The following is a 23,115-nucleotide window of genomic DNA, read 5'->3' on the forward strand; positions in this document are numbered from 1 at the left end:
TTTTGTTTTTAAAAAACAGTGAAACACTGTGATTTGTCTCACTAAATTTTAGTTCTTCTGGAAAACAATAGTTGTATCTTTATAGTATTAGTTATACAAAATAGACTTATCTTTAAGTGAGTGAATATTTAAAATGTTTCTATTTTCATTACTACTATGGTAAATATCAGTAGGTATAACCCGCATAAGTGAAGTGGAGTCCTTCTAAGAATGTAAAGGTCTAGAGACCAAAAAGTTTGGGAACTGCTTGCCTAAGATTTAGGCAATCTGTTCTTTAGTTCTTTAAAATATGGTAACTGAAACTATTTTTATGACTATTTAAACATAGAATGATCTCATCTAAGTGTAGCTGAATTAAAAGAAAACTATTAGTATTTCATCAGCTATTTTCCTTTTTGCCATTTAAGAAAAATCTATTATTTTCTCTCGTTATCAATTATCATAGCAATGCTGGGGTGAAAACAACACGGCTAGAAGCTCATTCCGAAATGGGGAGCACGGAAATTTTGGAAAAGGAGACCCCAGAAAATCTCAGTAATGGTACCAGCAGCAATGTGGAAGCAGCCAAAAGGTTGGCCAAACGCCTTTATCAGCTGGACAGATTCAAAAGATCAGATGTCGCAAAACACCTTGGCAAGAAGTACGTTCTCACCCATTGCTGGAGTCAGAATTCTCTTCTGTTTTGTGTGTGTTTTAAATAGTTTATCTTTCAATAACCAAGTCTATTCTGTTTTCTTATAGCAATGAATTTAGCAAACTAGTTGCGGAAGAATATCTGAAGTTTTTTGATTTTACAGGAATGACGCTGGATCAGTCACTCAGGTATTACTAAGCCTCCTTGCTGCTCTTCATTGCCTTCAAATGATTAGTTCTTAGAGGAGAAAGTAATGCCTTCTAGCTAGAATCTTATTTTTTTTTTTTAAACTTCCAGGTATAGGTGGAGTATTCCTTCTCCAAAATGTTTGGGTCCAGAAGTGTTGTGGATTTTGGATTTTGTCATGTTTAGGGATGTTTGTGTTATACTTACCCAGCTGAACATCCCAAATCTGAAAATCTGACATGCTTCAGGGAGCATTTCCTTTGAGCCTTATTTCAGCGCTGAAAAGTGTTGTAGATTTTGGAGCATCTCTGATTTTGAAGCATTTTAGATTTCTTATTTTCGGGTTTGGGACGTTTAGCCTGTACTTTGTGAACTTAGCTCAAATTGTATTATAGATATTAAACACAGCAAAGAGTAAGAAAAATGTATTCATTTAACGAAATGACACATGAATTGATATTCTACACCTAATAGTAAGCCTGAGTTCAGATGGTAAACAATTGGTAGCAAAGCAAATCTGGATAAAAAAATGCCATCTGTAGGAGTTTTTCTGTTTTTCATTTTTTTATTGTTGTAGGATGCAGGTAGCATAAAATCTATCATCTTAGCAATTTTTAGGTATACAGTGAGTGGCATTAAAAACATTCATAATGTTGTCCAACCATCACCACCATCCATCTCCATTATTCTCTTCTTGTAAAACTGAAGCTCCATACTCATTAAACAATGATTTTTTTTTTCCTTCCCCTCCTTTCCCCCAGCCCCGGCAAACACTATTCTACTTCTCTTCTCGATGATTTTGACTACTGTAATGTAAATGGATATATACATTATTTGCCTTTTTGTGATTCATTTAACTTAGCGTAATGTCTTCAAGGTTCATTCGTGTAGCATATATCGGAATTTCTTTGCGTTCTGAGGCTGAGTAATACCCCATTATGGGGACTATATATACCACCATCAGCTTCAAGACACACTTGGGTTGCTTCCATGCTTTTGCTATTGTGAGTAATGCTACTGTGAACATGAGCATACAAATATTTCTTCAAGATCCTGTTTTCAATTGTTTTGAGTAGGGAGTTTGGTTTTTGAATGATCAGTTCAACACCGCCGCCCCCACCCCCCACACACACAGTTTATAGATTGTAGAATTAGAATTAGATTTTTTTCCTAAGCATTTGCTTACTATAGCCCAATAGCCTTTTTTTTTTTTTTTTTTTTTTTTTTTTTTGAAGAGTCTTGCTCTGTCACCCAGGCTGGAGTGCAGTAGCGCCATCTCGGCTCACTGCAACCTCCGCCTCCCAGGTTCAAGCAGTTCTCCTGAATCAGCCTCCTGAATAGCTGGGACTACAGGTATGCACCACCACACCTGGCTAATTATTTGTATTTTTAGTAGAGATGAGGTTTTGTCATATTGGCCAGGCTGGTCACGAACTCCTGACCTCAGGCAGTCCACCCGCCTTGGCCTCTCAAAGTGCTAGGATTACAGGCATGAGGCACCGTGCCCAGCCCCAATAGCCTTTTAAGGTGATGCTTTGGAATTAACTCTCCAGTGGAATAAAAATGAATGTCAACATAATCAGTAGAAAGTATCTGTAAAATTGTTTCCAACAATATCCACTTTTTCTGACCTTTTCAAGTGAAGGTGTCTAAAACTCACTGATTCTCACTTTTTACATTATATTGTATTACAGGTTTCTAAGTAGCTGAAGGTAAAACCTAGTCAGCATTTCATTTTACACACTATTTATAAAATGTCCGTGTCTGGAAGAATTCTGAGATCATCTAGTGTAACCCTTTAATTTTACAAATGAAGAAACTGAGGCCTCGGAGGTGAAGGGAGGATGTTTGGGCTGGAGGGTAGTACTGCAGTGATTTATCATGGGGCTCTTTTCATGCAGCAAAAGTACTCAGATTTTCTAACAAAAACAGTTAATCAGTGGATGAAAGATCTATGTTTTTCCCTTGCATTCTCATGTAGTTTATTAAAGTTATGAAAAATTAAAGTTTTGTCAATATATAGTTTGTTAACCTTAATTATACCTATAATAAGAAGGCAAAATTTTCATAGAAATGAGGTTTATGGTATGTTTCTTACCATAGTAAGATTTCTTAGACATTTTGAATGATTTTTTTTTCCTTCCTATCTCATGTTTAGGAAAATGAATCTACATTGTCAAGTGAGGGTCATCTGGATTCATCTCAAACAAACAGTGCTCTTAGGGACTCCAAGTAGATTAGTGTGTGGTTTTTGACACACTTCCTATAATTTAAAGATATTTTTATACGTAAACTAATTCCATTATGTAAGGAATAAATTATATCTCCCAATTTCCTCCTCCTATAACAAATTAATGTTAAAATGTGATAATAGACAAAATTAACAGAAATCTCCTGTGCACACAGCAATGTAATTCATAGTGGCTATAACAGAGATGACAGTCATGTAACAAAATGACAGAAGCACCCTGATGCGTATAGAGTTTTAAAACATAGGCTTTATGATGATATATTGAGTCTTAAGTGGTCTTTTTTTTTAATCTGACCTTTTAAAATTGGGTACTTGACACTTGGTCATAATGAGGAAATTACCTACCTTCCCAAGGCTTTCTTGATGTGCTGACCACTCTGTTATCACCCTGTCATCTTTTAAGTGGACATTTTTTTTCTTTTGAAACGGAGTCTCGCTCTGTCGCCTAGGCTGGAGTGCAGTGGCGCGATCTCGACTCACTGCAACCTCCGCCTCCCGGGTTCAAGCGATTCCTGCCTCAGCTTCCTGAGTAGCTGGGATTACAGGCGCCCACCACCACGCCTGGCTAATTTTTGTATTTTTAGTAGAGATGGGGTTTCGCCATGTTGGCCAGGCTGGTTTTGAACCCCTGACCTCAAATGAACACCTGCCTTGGCCTCCCAAAGTGCTTTTTATAGAATTTAAATACTAATAAAAATTTATATTGAACGGCTATCTAGTAAATGATTTTTTTGGGGGGAAATAACTTTATAATATCTTACTTTGTATAATTAATATCTTAGGTTTATATAAATTGACTTTTAACTATGAAAGAGTGTGATAGCATTTTCTAAAATTTCACTGTTTAAATTTTTCATTCACTTGTAGGTATTTCTTTAAAGCATTTTCTCTTGTGGGAGAAACTCAAGAACGAGAAAGAGTTTTAATACACTTCTCCAATAGATATTTTTATTGTAACCCGGATACCATTGCTTCTCAAGGTAATCTGATACAAATCCTTGAATTTCTTTTTTATATCAATGGTTATTTTCCTTATTATGAAAGTTAAATTTTATTGTCAGAAATTGTGTATCTTCAATTACCTAGTGATAACTATTAACACTTCTGCTTACTTCATTCTAGTCTATTTAATATTTAATGTCAAATTGGCATTAGAGTTTTGTTTTTTAGCTGCCTTTTTATTTCATTGTGAGCATTTTCTCATGTCATCAAATATTCTTTAAAAGCATAATATTTAAGGACAGCGCGATATCCCACTCTTATTTAAATTGTTTTGGTTTCTACTTCTCTAGTGTGACAGCATACTTTCTTTACATTGTTCATGGTTTGTCTGGGATTTTATGTAATAAATGAAATTTCAGTTTTCTTATTTCTTCTACATTTGGTCTCTGCGTTTCTTGATGAAAGCTCATGTATCCTGAGTTTTGGGGTTAGTTTTGGAAACATTAACAAATCTCACTGGTGGTTGTGCTGTGTCTCTGGTGCTTTTGTTTGATATTAATTGTAACGATACCAACCACAAACTTTTGCTGGATTTTAATAAACTATGAGTTTATGGTTATTACAGTATTTTTACAAAGTAAATGACTTAATTGTAAACTGTTTATTTTTGGACCTACCTTGCGAAGAGAGATCTTTCCTCCGTTTCAATTCCTGCAATAAAGTACACTTTTTAGTGTTTGAAGTCAAGCACTTTGACTTGCGACTGGAAAATGTTTCATAATCTTACAAATTATGGAGTAAATCACTGAGACTAGATTCACAAGAAATAGTAATTACCTCTTAGCTTCAGTATTGCCGATTAACCTGGATGATGTACTTGGTATTGGCCAAGGTGCTTGCCTCTACCTTCCCTCCATCTCCAAGGCTGCAGTCACAGTTAATTTATCACCTGATTAAGGTGACATTCCTGTTGGTAAACTGATGCTATTCAGACCAGTTATTCACTCTCTGTGTTACTGTTAGCCCTGACAAGAGAATGAAGGAGATAAAAGTGGGCTGTTTTTATTAGAACCTTCTTCAAATCTAAGATGTTTACATTCTTGGATAAAATAAGAAATACAGATTCGTGTACTTAATTGGCTGTTGATAAAGATATTTGAGAGTTGGCTGCTGAGTTCTTAAAATACTTTCAAGAATTTGTTTTAAATATATGTAGAACTTGTGATAATAAAATGGTGCTAGAATAAATATACTTTTAGCCATTTGGTAGCATCTATTTAGAGACACTGATAACAGAAATCACCTACTATACTAAAGAAGTTACTTTTAAAAATACCCTGGCTTTAATTTATGAGTGCAATAATTAGACCTTCTAATTTAGCATAAATTGATAAGATTTTTACTGCATCTGAAACTGCTATTGTCTACTCTACTTGTATAGAGAATTAGCAGAGTGAGAGTAATGAGAACAACTAATTCTAATGTGTGGAAATGAGAATCCTAACTCTACTTGGAGAACATTTTTATATGACTTTAACCTAACAGAAATGTGTCTTTGGAGGCTCGTATTTACTCATCTCCCATTGTAAGCAATGCTTGTCTGGATATCCTTGTACTATGTATAGATCCCTAATTATTGCTGAAGTGCAAAGCCCTAGAAGCTGATTCGTTGTATCAAAAGACATTGTTTCAAGGCTTTACATATCTACTACCAAATAGTCCTCCAGAGGTAAGAACAACTTATCAACAGTGGAGTCCAGTTCTGTGCATTGAGGTTCTTTCTATAAATTATTCTTATCCACTTTTTGTCTCTTAAAACAGGACTAATTGTACCTAGCACAGTACTGTTTTCGTAGGTTCTGAATGTATCCTATTAGTGATAATAAGGTGGAGTCCAACAGTGAAAAGCGAATTCATGCTTTTTTTTTCTTGTGTCTTTCTTTAGATGGAGTCCATTGCCTTACCTGTGCAATAATGCTTCTTAATACCGATCTACATGGCCATGTAAGTGTGGATTTGTGAAACTTAGATCCAAAACATGTCGGGCTTATCTCTGCTTTTGTGTTCATACACATTTATTTTCTGCCTCCCTGTTTCTCATTCTCTACATGGTTCCCGTGGCAGGTGAATAAAAAGAAATCTTTGAAAAAAGAAATAATTTTTTTTATTTCACATGCTAGCACAGAGTATGATTTTAAATGCATCGTCTTGGTGTCTGGAGTTGTTTTAGCAGTGATGTGTGTGTTCTGTATCTTCTTTGTCCAGTAGATGGCAGACAGAGCTTTTACTTGTTTTTGTTTTTGGGTTGAGAATTACAGTTGATAGATAATGATGGAGGGAATATAAATTAGATCTGAAAATGTGAATTGTGTTTTCACTACATACCATATTGAGTCGAATAACTCAGCCTTTCTTATGCTCCTCAGCTTACCTAGTCTTTTATTAGTTGAAATAGTAAAATAACCTAATTACTGTCTCATCATCTACTTAAGATAGAAAATAAAGTGTTAAAATGTATAATTATATATAAATTTGCAAGTTTTGTAGAAGTAGAATTTTAGCATTTACTCAAACTCCTCATAATACTCTTCAAAATAAATGAAGTTGGGATTATGAAGTAATTTTTGCTCTAAGTAAATACAGATTAATCCATACTTAATGAATTGTAATTTTATTTTGAAGAGAAAATCAGGTGTCTGCATAGAGTATATTATCCCTTGATTTGGTGTAATATATCTTACTATTTAAAAATTACATGTAAAAATTGATATTTAGATATTCTGCTAGTGACGTAGTTTCCTTTTTTGGAAAATACAGTGTTCCCTTTTAAGAAAGGAAGCATGGAGCTCTGTGGGACCATTAAGTTGGACTAGCTGTTATAAGAGGAAGGGATTCAGGGAGAAAGGGTTCCACCACCAGAAAGCAAAGAGGAGATACAGTGATAGAATCCTAATTTTAACATCGTTTTAACATATCTCAAAATACTCAACTAGAAAGTTCTTTTTGCCATTTATAAGAGGTGAATTTAGAATCACTTAGTGGCTTGTAAACATAGGTAGCATGTGTCCAGAGATAATACAGATGAAAAGAAAAAAGATACTTTCAGGAAGCATTCTTGGGCAATATAGCACGGCTAATACACCATGTGGAAATGCAGGCATTTCACAGTGTGAATCTTGACATGAGTACCACAGTCTAATGTTCATCCAGCCTGTTAAAGGGATGGCCAGTCAGTGGATTGTCGTGACCACTTTTTTCGTGTTACTGGCCAAGCAAGTTTTCACTGCTTTGCCTGTTTGGTGATAGCAGTTGCTCTTTGCACCCTTCTTTGCCTTAGCCTTTCTGGCCAAAGGAGACAATTTTGAGTGTGTTTGGCCACATATAACATTGAATCAAGTCAGTGATCACCAGCATGAAGAATTCCCTTCACACTAGATATTTTGAGGTTCCATCAACATAAGAGTTGTACGTTTAGCATCTGTTAACGGAGAAAACGTTAAAAATTCAGTAATATTGCAATTTTTGTTTAAAGGTTGCAGATCTCTTAGAGCTTTTGTCACGTTTTTGGTGATTTGTTTCTACTGAATCCTAGATTGCATTTTTAAAAAGCTAATATAGCTTTAATAATACTTGTACATAAGCATGTATCTGAATCATAATAACTTGAAATGTAGCAACCAATAAAGATGTTATTTTTTATTAAATATCTCAGCATGCTTGATGTCTAGATAAGCTGTGGACACCCAGGTTTCAGTAGCTACAAGTTTAGAGCTGCAAATATAGGACATTTGCTCTTCTTTAGACTTATAAGGAATTGTAAGGAGATTAGGTGAAGCATCCTGGTTCCTGGCAACGGGGAATGGAAGAGAGTTTATATAAATTAACATTTTAATATTACCTTGAGTTAGGCCAATCGTGGATAATTAATAATTGGCATTAGTAGCAAAATTACTGATAGAAGAGGAAGCAAATTATCAATAACAGTGAATCTCTGTCATATTCAGCATCATGTGTTTGGTGATAAGTTCTCTGTTTTAAAAATGTGTGCGATATACTTGGGATTGTCTATTTAGGTTTGACGTATTAGTTTTCTGTAATGCATGCTGTTACAAGTCTGTTGAATATATAGTAGCTATCATAAGAACTAACCATGTAAATATGTTTCTTCTATCTTTCTCCTCTGGATTCATTTTAAAAATAAATTATTCTTCTAGGTGGTAAGTTTTTAATCGATAATTCTGGATGTAGCTTCTCTTGCATCATGATTGCCTGATTTTTTTGTTGTTGTTTTAGTGTCTATTTGATTTGTTAGCATGGCCCCTGTGAAATCAAATCATGCAGGAGATAAAATGAATTATTTCTACTGTTCTGCTCCTTTTCTCCTTCTCCTTAATGCTATACTAACCTAGAATATGGCCACCCATTACTTGATCCAATGCCAGAATAATCTTCTTTGGGGAGTACACTAATGAACCATTTTTCTTTTTTCCCTTACCATTGTGTCTAATAGCAATACTGCAGCATGATCTTTCTAAGAAGTGTCAAGACCAGCTTGTCCTCATATGCTTTCAGTAGGGGAGGGTTGACTCCCCTATGAGGAGGGCTGACTCCCCTATGGGGAGGTTAACTTGTTTTGGCTGCTCTTGGTGAACCTTTCCTTTACTCTAAGGAATGATGCACTTAAAATGCATTGATATAGGCCTTGGTTTGGCCTGCTATTTTCCTTACTAATAAAATAATGGCATGTGTACTAATATTATACTTATATTTAGCTAATGTGACATGTTGAAATGCCTTTCTTTTTCTAATTTTCCCCTTCAACAAACATATATAGTGTGTGTGTGCCTCCTCCCTTCCATACTCTTTGCTATTTGGGTAAGGATCAGAGGTGAATGAGACAATGTTCATGGAAGCCAAATATCCTCTCTGTTGGTGTTGGGTAGGCTGACCTCATTAGTCAGGTTTCACTGAAGACATGGTAGCAGGTTGCTGAGGTGCTATGATGGGAAAACACTGGGGAGGTGTTTTAATTTCATGTTGGGTTATATTAAACCTCTGTAATTAGGCTAGATAAAAAGCAGTCTGAAGTATATACAATATTTGGGGGGAGAATTCAGTACCTGCTTTTAAAAAAATGTGACGGATTTATCATTTTCCTAGCAAGAGTATCTACTTGTTTTTACTTGTCTGCAAGTAGTTTATTCCCTTAAATTAAATATTTTATCATTGCAGTCATGTGTTGAATTTGCGATATAATTTGTTTTATTTTTGAAATGCCTCTATCTACAAAATACGTATGTAAATTAAACTTGTATACATACAGATACATTTCTCTTAAACTCTAGAGTTTCTTTCTTTGCTGTATTGGAACTAAGTTTTATTGAATATTGTTTGAACTATCAACAAGGAAAGAGTTGAAAGTCTTTTTCTTAAACCTTGTTTGAAATGGTATGGATAAGATTTGATATGTTAGAATAAGTTTATACTTACTCCCTTTCTGGATGGATCTTCAAATGTGTTCTGTTTGCTACCACTAACTAGCTTGCTTGTACTTCAGTCATAGTTTAGTCAGGTTCCTACCATCCTGGCAGGATTATCACCCAGGGCTGGTGTTCTAAGGTGGTAGGAGGGTGAAGTATAGAATTGCATAGCAGTGAGGAGTGAGATAGATGGGAGCATAGTCAGCTGCCCAGTTTCACAACTAGAAAGTCACAAGAGATACACAAGTCAGTGGCTGGCCAAGGTCAGGACATGGTAAGAGGCAGTAGCCAGGGCATTATTTTTAATCAAGATTTTTTGACAAAATGTACCTGTTAACATCAAGGCTTGAGATTTTCAGCAGCAATTTTATCCAGCATCCCTCTGTTCTCCAGTATTGGCAGGAGCCAACCCACCATGTGCAGTTGGTATAAGAGCCTGGTTGTGGTTCTTAGAGGTGGCTGTCTTTCTCAGGCTGGGCCTCCTACATATACTTTACCCTTGACATACTCAGGGCATGTTGAGTGTCATGCCCTGTGGTCTGAGTTTAATGTATGAGGCAGGACCTTACTAATGTTTTTAGTGTTGGGTTATGAGTTTGGAAAGGGTTAAAACCACATCTAGTACAACTTACTTGTAGGGAGAAGAATATAGTCAAGGAAGAAAGTATGTTTAGGTTTTGTAACAGAACAGTGTTAAAAAAAATGTGGAGTTCAGTGTGAGATAGATTGTAAGAATTCATTATTTCTTTTCTAATCTGTAAACTTAATTATTGCATTGGCTTTCTAGGAGCCTAGAATCTTAAATACTGGATAAATATTTGGTTTATTATCAGTAGTGGAAAATGACTATTATAAAAATTATTTTAAAAATTTAATGCTTCGTATTATGATATTTTATATTTTCACTGTCAAAAACATCACAGACTTCCATGAAGTTGATGAACTTCATAGAGTTAATATCCTCAAGAACACTCTGCATCCGTAATGATCACTATTGTAACTGACAGCTGCCTTAAGGACATTTGCATGCAGTCCTCTTATCGTCCTGCAGGATAATATCTTCCCTGTGGATACCTCTTCTGTCTGTGCTTCTCTGGATCTGTGATGCCTTCTGCCTTGAAAGGTGATGCCGTCTGCCGTGAAAGCTATTGTTGGCATTCAATTTTCTCTCTGAGCTGTCCCCTGCTGTAGATTCCAGCCGTGGTCATAATTTCTGTTGTGCCAGCACTGCATTCTCCTTTGGAGTCCTCTCTCCTATCTCCTTGGTGCCGTGTCTGTCTTGTCTTTCCTGGTTTTTTTTTTCCTAAGTTATTATTTGCAAAGATCTTTTGATTTCTAACTTTAAGGTCAGGGGTACATGTGCAGGATGTGCAGGTTTGTTACATAGGTAAACAAATGCCAACGTGGTTTGCTGCACAGATCATCCCGTCACCCAGTTTTTTTTTTTTTTGTATTTTGATACTTTGCAGAGTTGTTATTTTTTATTTTTTATTTTATTTTATTATTATACTTTAAGTTCTAGGGTACATGTGCACAACGTGCAGGTTTGTTACATATGTATCCATGTGCCATGTTGGTGTGCTACACCTGTTAACTTGTCATTTACATTAGGTAAATCTCCTAATACTATCCCTCCTCCCTCTCCCCACCCCATGACAGGGGTTGTGTAATGTTCCCCACCCTGTGTCCATGTGTTCTCATTGTTCAGTTCCCACCTATGAGTGAGAACATGAGGTGTGTGGTATTCTGTCCTTGCAGCAGTTTGCTGCGAATGATAGTTTCCAGCTTCATCCATGTCCCTACAAAGCACATGAACTCATCATTTTTTATGGCTGCATAGTATTCCATGGTGTATATGTGCCACATTTTCTTAATCCAGTCTGTCATTGGTGGACATTTGGGTTGGTTCCAAGTCTTTGCTATTGTGAATAGTGCCGCAGTAAACATACGTGTGCATGTGTCTTTGTAGCAGCATGATTTATAATCCTTGGGGTATATGCCCAGTAATGGGATGGCTGGGTCAAATGGTATTTCTAGTTCTAGATCCTTGAGGAATCACCACACTGACTTCCACAATGGTTGAACTAGTTTACAGTCCCACCAACAGTGTAAAAGTGTTCCTATTTCTCCACATCCTCTCCAGCACCTGTTGTTTGCTGACTTTTTATTGATCGCCATTCTAACTGGCCCATTACCCAGGTCTTAAGCCTGGCATCCATTAGCTATTCTTCCTGATGTTCTCACTCCTCCCACCCTCCACCCTCTGACAGGCCCCACTGTGAGCTGTTCTGCCCCATGTGTCCATGTGTTCTCATCATTCAGCTCCCACTTACAAGTGAGAACACATGGTAATTGGTTTTCTGTTCCTGCCTTAGTTTACTAAGGATAATGACCTCTGGCTCCATCCATGTCCCTGTAAAGGACATGATCTCATTCCTTTTTGTGGCTGCATGGCATTCCATGGTGTATATGTACTACATTTTCTTTATTCATCCCTTGATGAGCGTTTAGGTTGATTCCATGTCTTTGCTCCTGTAAATAGTGCTGCATTTAACATATGCATGCATGTATCTTTATAACAGAATGATTTCTGTTCCTTTAGATATATACCCAGTAATGGGATTGCTAGGTCAAATGGTATTTCTGGTTCTAGGTCTTTGAGGAATTACCATACTGTCTTCCACAATGGTTGAACTAATTTACACTCCCACCAATAGCGTAAAAGCATTCCTTTTTCTCCACAACCTTGCCAGCATCTGTTGTTTTTTGACTTTTTAATAATGTAGCCATTCTGACTGGTGTGAGATGGTATCTCATTGTGGTTTTGATTTGTGACATTGATCAGTGATATTAAGGTTTTTTTCATGTTTCTTGGCCGCATATATGTCTTTTGAGAAGTGTCTCTTCATGTCCTTTGCCCACATTTCAATGTGATTGTTTGTTTTTTCCTTATACATTTAAGTTCCTTGTAGGTGCTGGATATTAGACCATTGTCAGATGGATAAATTACAAAATTTTTCTCGCATTCTGTTTACTCTGATACTTTCTTTTGCTCTGCAGAAGCTCTACAGTTTAATTGGATCCCATTTGTCAATTTTTGCTTTTATTCCGATTGCCTTTGACATCTTAATCATGAAATTTTTGCCCATGTCTGTGTCCAGAATGGTATTGCCTAGGTTTTCTGTTAGGGTTTTATTGGTTTTGGGTTTCACATTTAAGTCTTAAATCCATATTGAGTCGATTTTTTTATATGGTTTAAGGAAGGGATCCAGTTTCAGTTTTCTGCATATGGCTACCCAGTTTTTCTAGCACCATTTGTTAAATAGGGAATCCTTTCCCTATTGCTTGTTTTTGTCAGGTTTGTTGAAGATCAGATGGTTGTAGGCATGCGGTCTTATTTCTGGGTTCTCTTTTCTGTTCCATTGGTCTGTATGTTCATTCTTGTACCAGTACCATGTTGTTTGCGTTACTGTAGCCCTGCAGTACAGTTTGAAGTCAGATAGCATGATGCCTCCAGCTTTCTTCTTTTTGCCTAGCATTGCTTTGAGTGTGTAGGTTCTTCTTTGCTTCCATATGAATTTTAAAATAGTTTTTTTCTAATTAAGTGAAGAATATCAATGCTAGTTTAATGGGGATAGCATTGAATCTATAAATGGCTTTGGATAGTATGGCCATTTTCATGATACTGACTCTTCCAGTCTTCTGTAAGCATGGAATGTTTTTCCATTTGTTAGTGTCATCTCTGATTTTTTTTGAGCAGTGGTTAGTAGCTCTCCTTGAAGAGGTCCTTCATTTCCCTTGTTAGCTATATTCCTAGATATGTTATTCTTTTGTTGGCAGTTACAAACGGGAGTTCATTCATGATTTGGCTGTCGGCTTGACTTTTGGTGTATAGGAATGTTAGTGATTTTTGCACATTGATCTTTGTATCCTGAGACTTCGCCAAGGTTGCTTATCACCTTGAGAAGCTTTTGGTCTATGTTTTTACCTGACTTGGAGCTTCCCAGACACAGTGGCCCCAAGGCTGTCATCTCTGGAGCTTCTCAGTGGTCCTAAGAGAAGAATCAGGGCTAGATCTCACAGTTGCAGAGGGTTTCTAGTGGGGCCTGGCATTCATTTTCACCACTACTCTTTCTGTCTCCATAATAAGGATATAGGGAATAGCCTGAGAACCTAACCATTAGCTGTTGAAATGTTTTTATAGAAGAATGTCGGCCGGGCGCAGTGGCTCACGCCTGTAATCCCAGCACTTTGGGAGGCCAAGGTGGGTGGATCATGAGGTCAGGAGATAGAGACCATCCTGGCTAACATGGTGAAACCCCATCTCTACTAAAAATACAAAAAATTATCTGGGTGTGGTGGCGGGAACCTGTAGTCCCAGCTGCTTAGGAGGCTGAGGCAGGAGAATGGCATGAACTCTGGAGGCGGAACTTGCAGTGAGCCGAGATCACTCCACTGCACTCCAGCTTGGGCAACGAGTGAGACTAGGTCTCAAAAAAAAAAAAAAAATAGAAAAAAGAAAAATATCATGATCTAAAAATGTTGAATTGTAAATTGAACTTGAGAATATAATTTACTGTCATATTGGCAATGGTCTAGACTTTAATAGGAATCCTTATCTAAGTATGCCATAGTTTAATTGTGCAGTGGTCAATTTTGTTGGATTCTATGACCTCTCAGAATGAAAGCCGTCTTTACTTTTTTCCATCCTCTATTCCTTCACCTGTCCCCTTTCCCCACCCTCTAGCCTCACACTTTTGGTAGTTTTGCTTTTTTTAGAACAGGTTTATATATGGAAAATACCTCAGGGTAGGTTTAATCAGTTGTGTCAGTGGGGCTCATTGAGGGATCTCATATTATCTAACTTATACATTATTCAGTCTTCTTATCATTGTAAGCTTTTTACATTGGCACTGTTCTGTTATAGAAGGTGATCAAGGAAAGCAGGTCAAATTCTAAGTCAGTTTCGCTCTTTCTTACTTCCTGCAAATGGATTGTGGAGGAAGGAGGGAGGAGTGAGGATGAGGGTGGCTGAAACCCGTGACTCTTGTTTCCAATCCTGTTGCTTACTTTAATGCCTGTCCTGCTACAGCAATCAAGTTAAAAATTGTTTGGTTAGTCTTTGTAATTTGACAGTGAGTTAGGTGTGTTTATCTTCTCAAATTTTAGGGGAAGTGCTTTCCATGAAATATCAATAGAAGTCTGATATTTCAATATTCTCAAACTTTTTGGTCCCAGGATAGCTTTATACTCTTAAAATTTTTGAGAACCCCCGAAATCTTTTGTTTACATATTAATATTTATCTGGAACTAAAACTAAGATTTTTAAATTGCATTAAATCATTAAAAAGCTATTAAGTGAATAACACATTTATGAATAATAGTTATACTTTCCTAAGTGAGAAATATATTAAAGAATAGCACTTAAAATTGTTGCTAATCTTTTTATATTTGGCTTAGCAAAAGATGGCTAGATTCTCATATCTGTTTTTGTTTATAGTTGGTTGCAGTGTATCAGAAGTCATGTATCTTCTAGAAAACTACTGTATATTTGAGAGAATGAAAAAACTGTTTTTAGTGTTACTATAAAAATAGGGTTGACCTCATGGACATCTGGAACAGTATCTCTGAAACACTTTGAGAACCACTGGGCTGAGGTACTATTTTTAGTTCCTTTTTTTCTTTTTACCACTGTGGTTCCTTTTTCAAAGGCAGGATATTATAGGACAGGTGAGAAAAGTCCCAGTGACATGTCAGATATTCCTAAATGTTGAGCTTTTAGCTCTTAAGTGAGCTCTGTGATTAGGGTTTATGAAAGACCACATTGAATATCCACTGTAGTCCTGATTTTAAAATTTACGAAGGGTCCTCCTTTGCCCACCAATCATACATTTAAAAAGAAATGGACACCTGAGGGCAGCATGGCATAATCAAACTTATTTGATAGCAAAGCATACAAAATAAAAGCAAAATAGGAGCTTTCAGCAGAGCCATATAACTGAAGTAATTACCAAATCAGTAGTATGCCTTTCCACCATTTATTGTAACAGGTTGGAGGACGTGGAATTGTCATATGGGAGAGTATGCCTGCTGTGTTTTTAATATCCTGAGATTTATGAAGCCAGATTTTACCAGTGGATGATGAGGGCTTTTAGTTTCTCCAAAAGCACGTTTTCCACAAAGTGTCCAGACCTGACACTATCAAAAATGAAGAATTTTAGAATCATTGTGCTTAATTCTTCAACCTCCGGATCAGAGTATATGCTGTTGTCAGCTTTCTTAGTGAATACCTGATTGACACAGCTGGCCTATTCGCAGCTCTCCTAGGGCTGATTTTAAGTTAGGCGATGGTCAGAGCTTTGTAGAAGGTTACATTGCCCAGATTGCCAGGGATGGCACGCTCAAAGATTTGGTCACCTGCTTGCTGAGTTTGGTGCTGGAGCTTGTATACGGTTTCTAGCTGCTCCTGATACGAATGAAATTCTCCATCTTCACTTTCCCCTTTGCTCTCATTATTGCAACAGAAGTTGGGAGCTGCTTCTCTCTTACGGTCGGGGGAGAGTGCCCTTTATTTTAACAAAGCAAAAACCTGCATTTGGAGAATGGAATACATCAGGATGCCTAACCTGTTTCCTTGCTCACTCACGATGTTGTCCTCAGTACCAATACCACTTCCTTCTGGTTTTCTTTTAGACAAGGGGTAGACAAGTTATGACTCATAGGCAAAATCCGTCTGGGGCTTGTTTCTGTAAATCAGTGTTACTGTAAATAGCCATACCCAGTTGTTTACATCTTCACACCAATTATAGTGTTGAATAACTGTAACAGAATATATGACTTGCAAAGCCTAAAATATTTACTCTCTGATCCTTTACGGAAATTTACAGAATTTGTCTGTTGTGGACTCTTGCCCTTAGTTCATGAAACCTGCTAGAGCTTGGACACTTGTTTCCCCAAATTCTTTACTAAAAATTGTTTATGGGAATGTATTAAACATATTGAGGATAAGTTTTTCCAGAAATGATAAATTTATCAAGGAACTTTGCTCTAAAGGGCATTTAATGTACCTTTAAATGAACAAACAGAGAAAACATCTTTTTATCGTAAGAAAGCATTTGAAAATGGTAATATTGTCGCTGCAGAGAATAGCCTTAAATTGTTGCGGGATGACGTAAGCCTCTGATATAGAGAGTATTCTGACTTTTGATTAATATTTGCTCCCATTAAGGATGATACATTGATTAGCCAAATATTTAAGAATTGGGCCTGCCTGGAATTTTGGGGTTCCAAGTAGAATTTTTTTTTAATTTTCCACTTGGTCATCTATTTTGTAATTTGATATTTTTTAAGTTTGATTAAAATGCCCACTGATTTTAAAGGTAATGATCCAGAGCTTCATCTTTAGTTGCTTCTGTTTTGGTAGAAAATGTATTGATTTCAAGGTACCATTTCTATACCTCTCAATGCATCAGGAGGCATTTTCAAATCTCCATGCTTTATTGATTTAATGGGAAGAAATTTAAAATAAGAAAAAGTATTATTAAAGTACTTTATTGGCAAGCAACTGGTCAACATTTGTTTCAGAGCAGAACTACTTTTATGCAAAGTTATCCAAAACTAATCTGGGAAGAAAATGAATGGAACTGTGATAGTGTATGAACTTCTCTTGGATACTTAGGAATCCTTGAGATACAAAATCACTGATTAGAATTCGCTGTATTGATTGAGTAGTGTTTGTCTGAATAATAGTATTTTAAAATAATTGAGACAGCTTGGTACATGACAAGGAGAAAAAAATCCAGACATCATGAGGAGTGTTTCTCGATGACAAAGACTTCATTTTACTTTTACTCCCTATGGAAATGGTATAAAGGCCTGAGGGGAAGGAAGGTATTTAAATATGTGCCAGTAAACAGCAAAATGGACTGATCCGACTCCTCACCTTTTGTTCCTAATAATTCTTGCCTAGAAGAATTATCAGTGAGTCAGAGGAGCACAATAAACAGATAAAAGCAGCTTCAGCTAGTCAAGCATTCGAATGGTTGGACATTTTTAACACATAGAAAACCACATTATCTTTGTTCTCTGAACCGGTAAGGAAAATTAAGGTACAGTCTATTGGATGATTGTACTAATACTTGCTTACTGCGTAGGACTCCAAGTATTTGAATTGGCTTTTGTTGGTCTGAATCTATATATCCATCTTGCCCACCTAACTGCTATTTTTCCTAATGGCTGTTTCAAAGTCCACGTGAGTCAAATTGGTATCTTCGTGCTGACATAGATAATGGTATGGTCACTGTTGAAATTGGACAGAAGGCACTGCCAAATAAGCAGTTAAAGTAAATCTGAATTTAGGATGAGGTATGATTTCACAGACCAAAATAGCTTCATGGACTTTACTGTTTTAAAATGTTATGAAATATGGCAATTATTACTTAAATGATGTTTTTAATAATTCCTTGAAGTAGAAATTAATGGTATCCTGAAAAAACACGTTTGACTCTGTAGCCTTTAAATATCTTGTTCATGAATCTCCCAAAAGAATTTTTTAAAAATAGTATCTTTTCTTCAAGTTTAAATTTGGAAATTTTTTTTCTGAGACGGAGTCTCGCTCTGTCGCCCAGGCTGGAGTGCAGTGGCACGATCTCAGCTCGCTGTAAGCTCCGCCTGCCAAGTTCACGTCATTCTCCTGCCTCACTCTCCCCTCCCGAGCAGCTGGGACCACAGGGAAACTTTTTATTGTAAGTTGAAGTATAGGTGTATCTCATTTTATTATCCTTTGCTTTATTACGCTTTGCAGTTACTGAACATTTTTCCTAACAAAGTGAAGGTTGGTGGAACCCTGCGTCAAGCGAGTCTGTCAGTGCCATTTTTCAATGAACCATCCCCATATAAGACGGCAGACTAAATTGATAAATATATTTGTTTTGAGTGCGCCAAAGGCTGGCCATTCCCCCATCTCTCTCTCCTCAGGTCTCCCTATTTCCTGAGACACAACAGTATTGAAATTAGGCCAATTAATAGCCTTAGAATGGCCTGTAGGTGTTCAAGTAAAAGAGTTTCATACGTCTCGCTTTAAATCAAAACCTAGAAATAATAAGTTTAGTGAGGCTGAGATAGGCCAGAAGCTGGGCCTCTTGCACCAAACAGTTAATAAAGTTGTAATGTAAAGGAAAAGTTCTTGAAGGAAATTAAAAGTGCCATTCCAGTGATGACAAGAATAAGAAAGCAAAACAGCCTTGTTACTGACACAGAGCAAGTTTTAGTGGTGTAGATAGGGTATCCAACCAGCCTCAGTATTCCCTTACACCAAAACCTAATCCAGAGCAAGGCCCTTAATCTCTTCTATGAAGGTTGAGAGAGATGAGGAAGCTGCAGAAGAAAAGTTTGAAGCTGGGAGAACTTGGTTCATGAAGTTTTAGGAAAGAAAGTGTCTTCATAACATAAAATGCTTGGTGGGGCAGCACGTGCTAATATAGAATCTGAGGCAAGCTATCCAGAAGGTCTAGGTAAGATATTTTTTCTGAGAAACAAGGAAGAACATTTTATAATAAGGGTCAGTTCATCAAGGTGATAAACACTTCCAATCAATATAAGCCCCAGTGATACTATGATAAATAAGAAATACAGAGTTGGTCTCTGCTCCTGGTTCTAGAAATGGACCTCCTGAGTGATAGGAGTTCTGACACAGGGCTCATAAATGCCTTGGATGAATGATAGTAGCATCGTTTATTCTAATGAGGCAAGCCTTGGTGAGCTCCTAGATAAGCTCAGCAAGGGGACAGGTTGTTAGGGGAAACAACCATGTCATGAAAGGGTTGGAATTTTCAGCCTCCCCTCCTTCCGCACACACTCCACCTCCAGAGAGCAAGAATAGGGTGAAGATTTAGTTGATACCACTGGCCATTGATTTAATCAGCCATGCCTGTGTTATAAAGCCTCTGTAAAAACCCAAAGTATGGGGTTTGGAGAGCTTCGAGGTTGGCAAGTACATCTATGTGCTTGGAAGGTGGGCATCCCAACATCACAGGGACAGAAGCCCCAACACTTAGGACCTTTTCAGAGCTCACTCCGTGTATCTCTTTATCTCACTGTTTATCTATATCCTTTGCAATATCTTTGATATTAAAGGGATAAATGTTTCCCTGAGTTCTGCAAGCCCTCCTAGTAAATTAAACCCAGATAGATGATCCTGCAAACCCCCATTTATAGCTGATTGGTGAGAAGTATAATTGACAACCCACTGCTACCAATTGACATCCGAAACTCGGGGTTGAGCCCTTGTAGGACTGAGCCCTTAACCTGTGTGATGTCATGAAATCAGCAGATACATAGTGTTATAATTGAATTATAAAACACCCAACTGGTGTCTGCTGGAGAATTGGTTGTGTATGTGGAGAAACCCACACATACTTCAGTGACTGTTGTGTTGAGTGGTGTATGAGTGTAGGGAAAAAGTCTTATTCCTTCTGAACACATAATAAGCCATGAAAGAACAATGGACAGAATTGGAGGGAGAAGTTGTTTTATTGAGAAATTAGCACCGTATATTAAATAATGCTTAGGATCACCACACAGGATATCAACAAGGAAATAGACTAGAACAACATAAAAACCAACTAGATCTAACAGATACCTAACGACAGGAGGGTAATCTTTAAAGTATACCTGAAAAATGCTCAAGGATAGGCCAAAAGTCGCAAAAAGGGATTGGAAACATACAAAACATGTTTCTGGACATAATAGAATGATATTAGAAATCAGTTAAAGGAAATTTATGGTAGTCATACAATATACTCCTAAATAACCAATAGGTCCAAAAAAATTTACAAGAGGAACTAAAAGATAGTGATGAAAATAAAAATATGTTGGCCGGTTGCAGTGGCTCACGCCAGCAGTTTGGGAGGCCGAGGCAGGCAAATCACTCAAGGTCAGGAGTTCGAGGTCAGCCTGGCCAACATAGTGAAATGCCATCTCTACTTCAGAATACAAAAAATTAGCCAGGCATGGTGGCATGCACCTATCGTCCCAGTTTCTCGAGTGGCTGATGTGAGAGAATCACTTGACCCAGGAGACAGAGGTTGCAGTGAGCTGAGATCATGCCAGTGCACTCCAGCCTGGGCAACAGAGTGAGACTACGTCACAACAACAACAAAAAAAGCAAAATGAAAATACAACATAAAAAACTTATGGTATACAGCTGATGAATTGCCAAATTGCAAATTTATTGCTCTAAATTGCTGTATTTTAGAAAAATGTCAAATTTACAATCTAACCTAATGAAAGAAACAAAAGCAAACTCAGTCCAAAGAAGGGAAAGAATAATCAGAACAAAGATGAATTAAATAGAGAATAGAAGAGTAATAGAGAAAAAGCAATGAAATCAGAAGCTTATTTTTTGAAAAGATCAACAACTGACAAAAGTTTAGTTAGACTGACCATGAATAAAAGAACCCTCAAATTACTAAAATCAGTAATGAAGAGGGCATTACTATTGGCCTTATGGAAATAAATATTGTAAATGAATATGGTCCAACTAGATAACCTACATGAAATGAACAAATTGTTAGAAAGATAAAAACAACTGAAACTCAAAAGGAAACAAAACCTGGATAGATCCTTAGCAAGTGAAGAGTTTAGAAATCAGAAAACTTCCTACAAAGAAAAGCATAAGATCACATGGCTTTACTTGTGAATTGCATCGACATTTAAAGAAGTTTTAACATCAGTTTTTTTACACCCTTCAGAAAAAGAGAGGAACACTTTTCAAATAATTCTATGAGGGCACTATTACGCTGATACCAAAATGAGACAAGTCATGATAAGGATATCCCTTATGAATATTTCTTGCATTCAAAAACAAAACTAATTCAACAAAATATAAAAAGGATTATATAGCATGACCAAGTGAGACTGCCACTGCCCTGCCTACAGCCATGTGCCACCCACCTGCGTGCCACTTGGAGGCTCGGTGATGGCCACTAGGCCACTTATACCTTCACTGCTGGCACCCAAAGCTGTATCTTGGGGCCCCAAGATAGCCCTCTGCTGCTGTTGCAGCTGCAGACATTATGCATACTACCTAAGGGCCGAGGACCCATTCACTCAGCCCATTGTTGCCACTGCTAGCACACAGACAATCCACTCAAAGGCCAAGGATTGGTCCGCCTGACCTGCTTTTACCAATATCCACATGTGTTGACCGAGGTCCTGCATATCCATCCCAGAGTTGCCATCATTGTTGCCTAAGAACTGGGCTGCCTGGTGTCCCTTTCACTAGCAAAGCCTCACTACAGCCTTTACTAAAAGCCACAGCTTTATCCACTGAGGAACTCATAGACACCACTGATGCTAAAGATAGTCAAAGAAGTCATATGGAGACTGCACTGCTTCTCCCACCCAGAATCGAAGCCAAAACGCCTTACCCAAACAACACTATAGATAGCTCTATAGAAAAAAATGTCTTTCCCTTCAAAACCCAATCCATAGAGTTGGATGAAGCAAATGTTACACCAGATGCATAGATATAAATGTAAGGACACAAGAAACATGAGAAATCAAGGAAGCATGAAACCTTCAAAGGAACACAATAATTCTCCAGCAACAGATGCCAACATTAAAAAAAAATTTATGAAATACCTGCAAACGAATTCAAAATATTTCTGAAAACCCAGGTACTACAGAAAACAGATGAACAATGCAAAGAAACATTTCACCATCTGTATGAGAAATTCAACAAAGATGTCAGAAAGAAGTTAAATAGAAATCCTGAAACTGAAGAATTCAAAGAGTAAAATAAAAAATATAATCATAAGTTTCAACAACAGACTCTAGATCAAGCAGAAGAATTTGTAAACTTGAAGACAGGTCTTTTGAAATAACCTGAGCAGATAAAACTAAAAAAAAAAACTAAGAAAGCTTATGTAACACATACAATGACGAAATATTGGAATTTTCAGTTTTCCTGGAAGAGAACAGATGGGTAATGGCATAGAAAACCTATTTAACGAACTAACAGGTAAAAACTTCTCAAGTCTTGGAAGAGATACAGACATCTAGACATAGGAAGCTCAAAGATCTTCAAATATATTCTACCCTAAAAGGTCTTCTCCATGCCACTTTATAGTTGAACTATTAAAAGTCCAAGAAAAAGAGAATTCTAAATACAGCAATGGGGTCAAGTCACATGGAAGAGTATTCCTATCACACTAATGGCAAATTTCTTAGCAGAAACCTTACAGGCCATGTTCCATGGTGGAAAGGTCTATACAACCCTACCCCCAAAGTTCAAGGAATATGAGAGGCCAAAGAAAGAGGCTGACAAATTGAGTTTCTTAGAAACATTTAATAGGGCCTTGGGAACATTTAATAGGGATTGTGTCTTGGGAGGTACCTCAAGAGACAAAGATGGTGGATCCCTGTGCCTTTACTCCCAAGACCTAGGGCTTATATGCCGTAGAAATAGGGTGTGCACACATCAGAAGGACTATGTAGGACAACTGCTTAAGGGCATTGTTTATAGCAAGTACAATAACATTTACGTTGTTTTGACCTAGGAATGGGATTTATGGTAAGTACGTGCTCTTAAGTAAAAATAAACTGGAAATCTTAGAGGCCTT

The 23,115-nt window shown here is 37.1% G+C and overlaps 1 protein-coding gene across 1 annotated transcript in view; it reads left to right on the forward strand.

Moving 5' to 3' along the window:
• LOC100581529 (PH and SEC7 domain-containing protein 3) overlaps positions 1–23,115 on the forward strand; it is a 122,058-nt gene that overhangs the window by 81,276 nt on the left and 17,667 nt on the right. The window contains exons 4-7 of the mRNA XM_030810062.1: positions 446–640; positions 742–822; positions 3,939–4,051; positions 5,959–6,017. Of these exons, the coding sequence (XP_030665922.1) occupies positions 446–640; positions 742–822; positions 3,939–4,051; positions 5,959–6,017 (448 nt within the window). The remainder of the gene's footprint in view (positions 1–445; positions 641–741; positions 823–3,938; positions 4,052–5,958; positions 6,018–23,115) is intronic.

The sequence above is a fragment of the Nomascus leucogenys genome, chromosome 4 (genome assembly GCF_006542625.1).
Source record: "Nomascus leucogenys isolate Asia chromosome 4, Asia_NLE_v1, whole genome shotgun sequence".
Lineage (NCBI taxonomy): Eukaryota > Metazoa > Chordata > Mammalia > Primates > Hylobatidae > Nomascus > Nomascus leucogenys.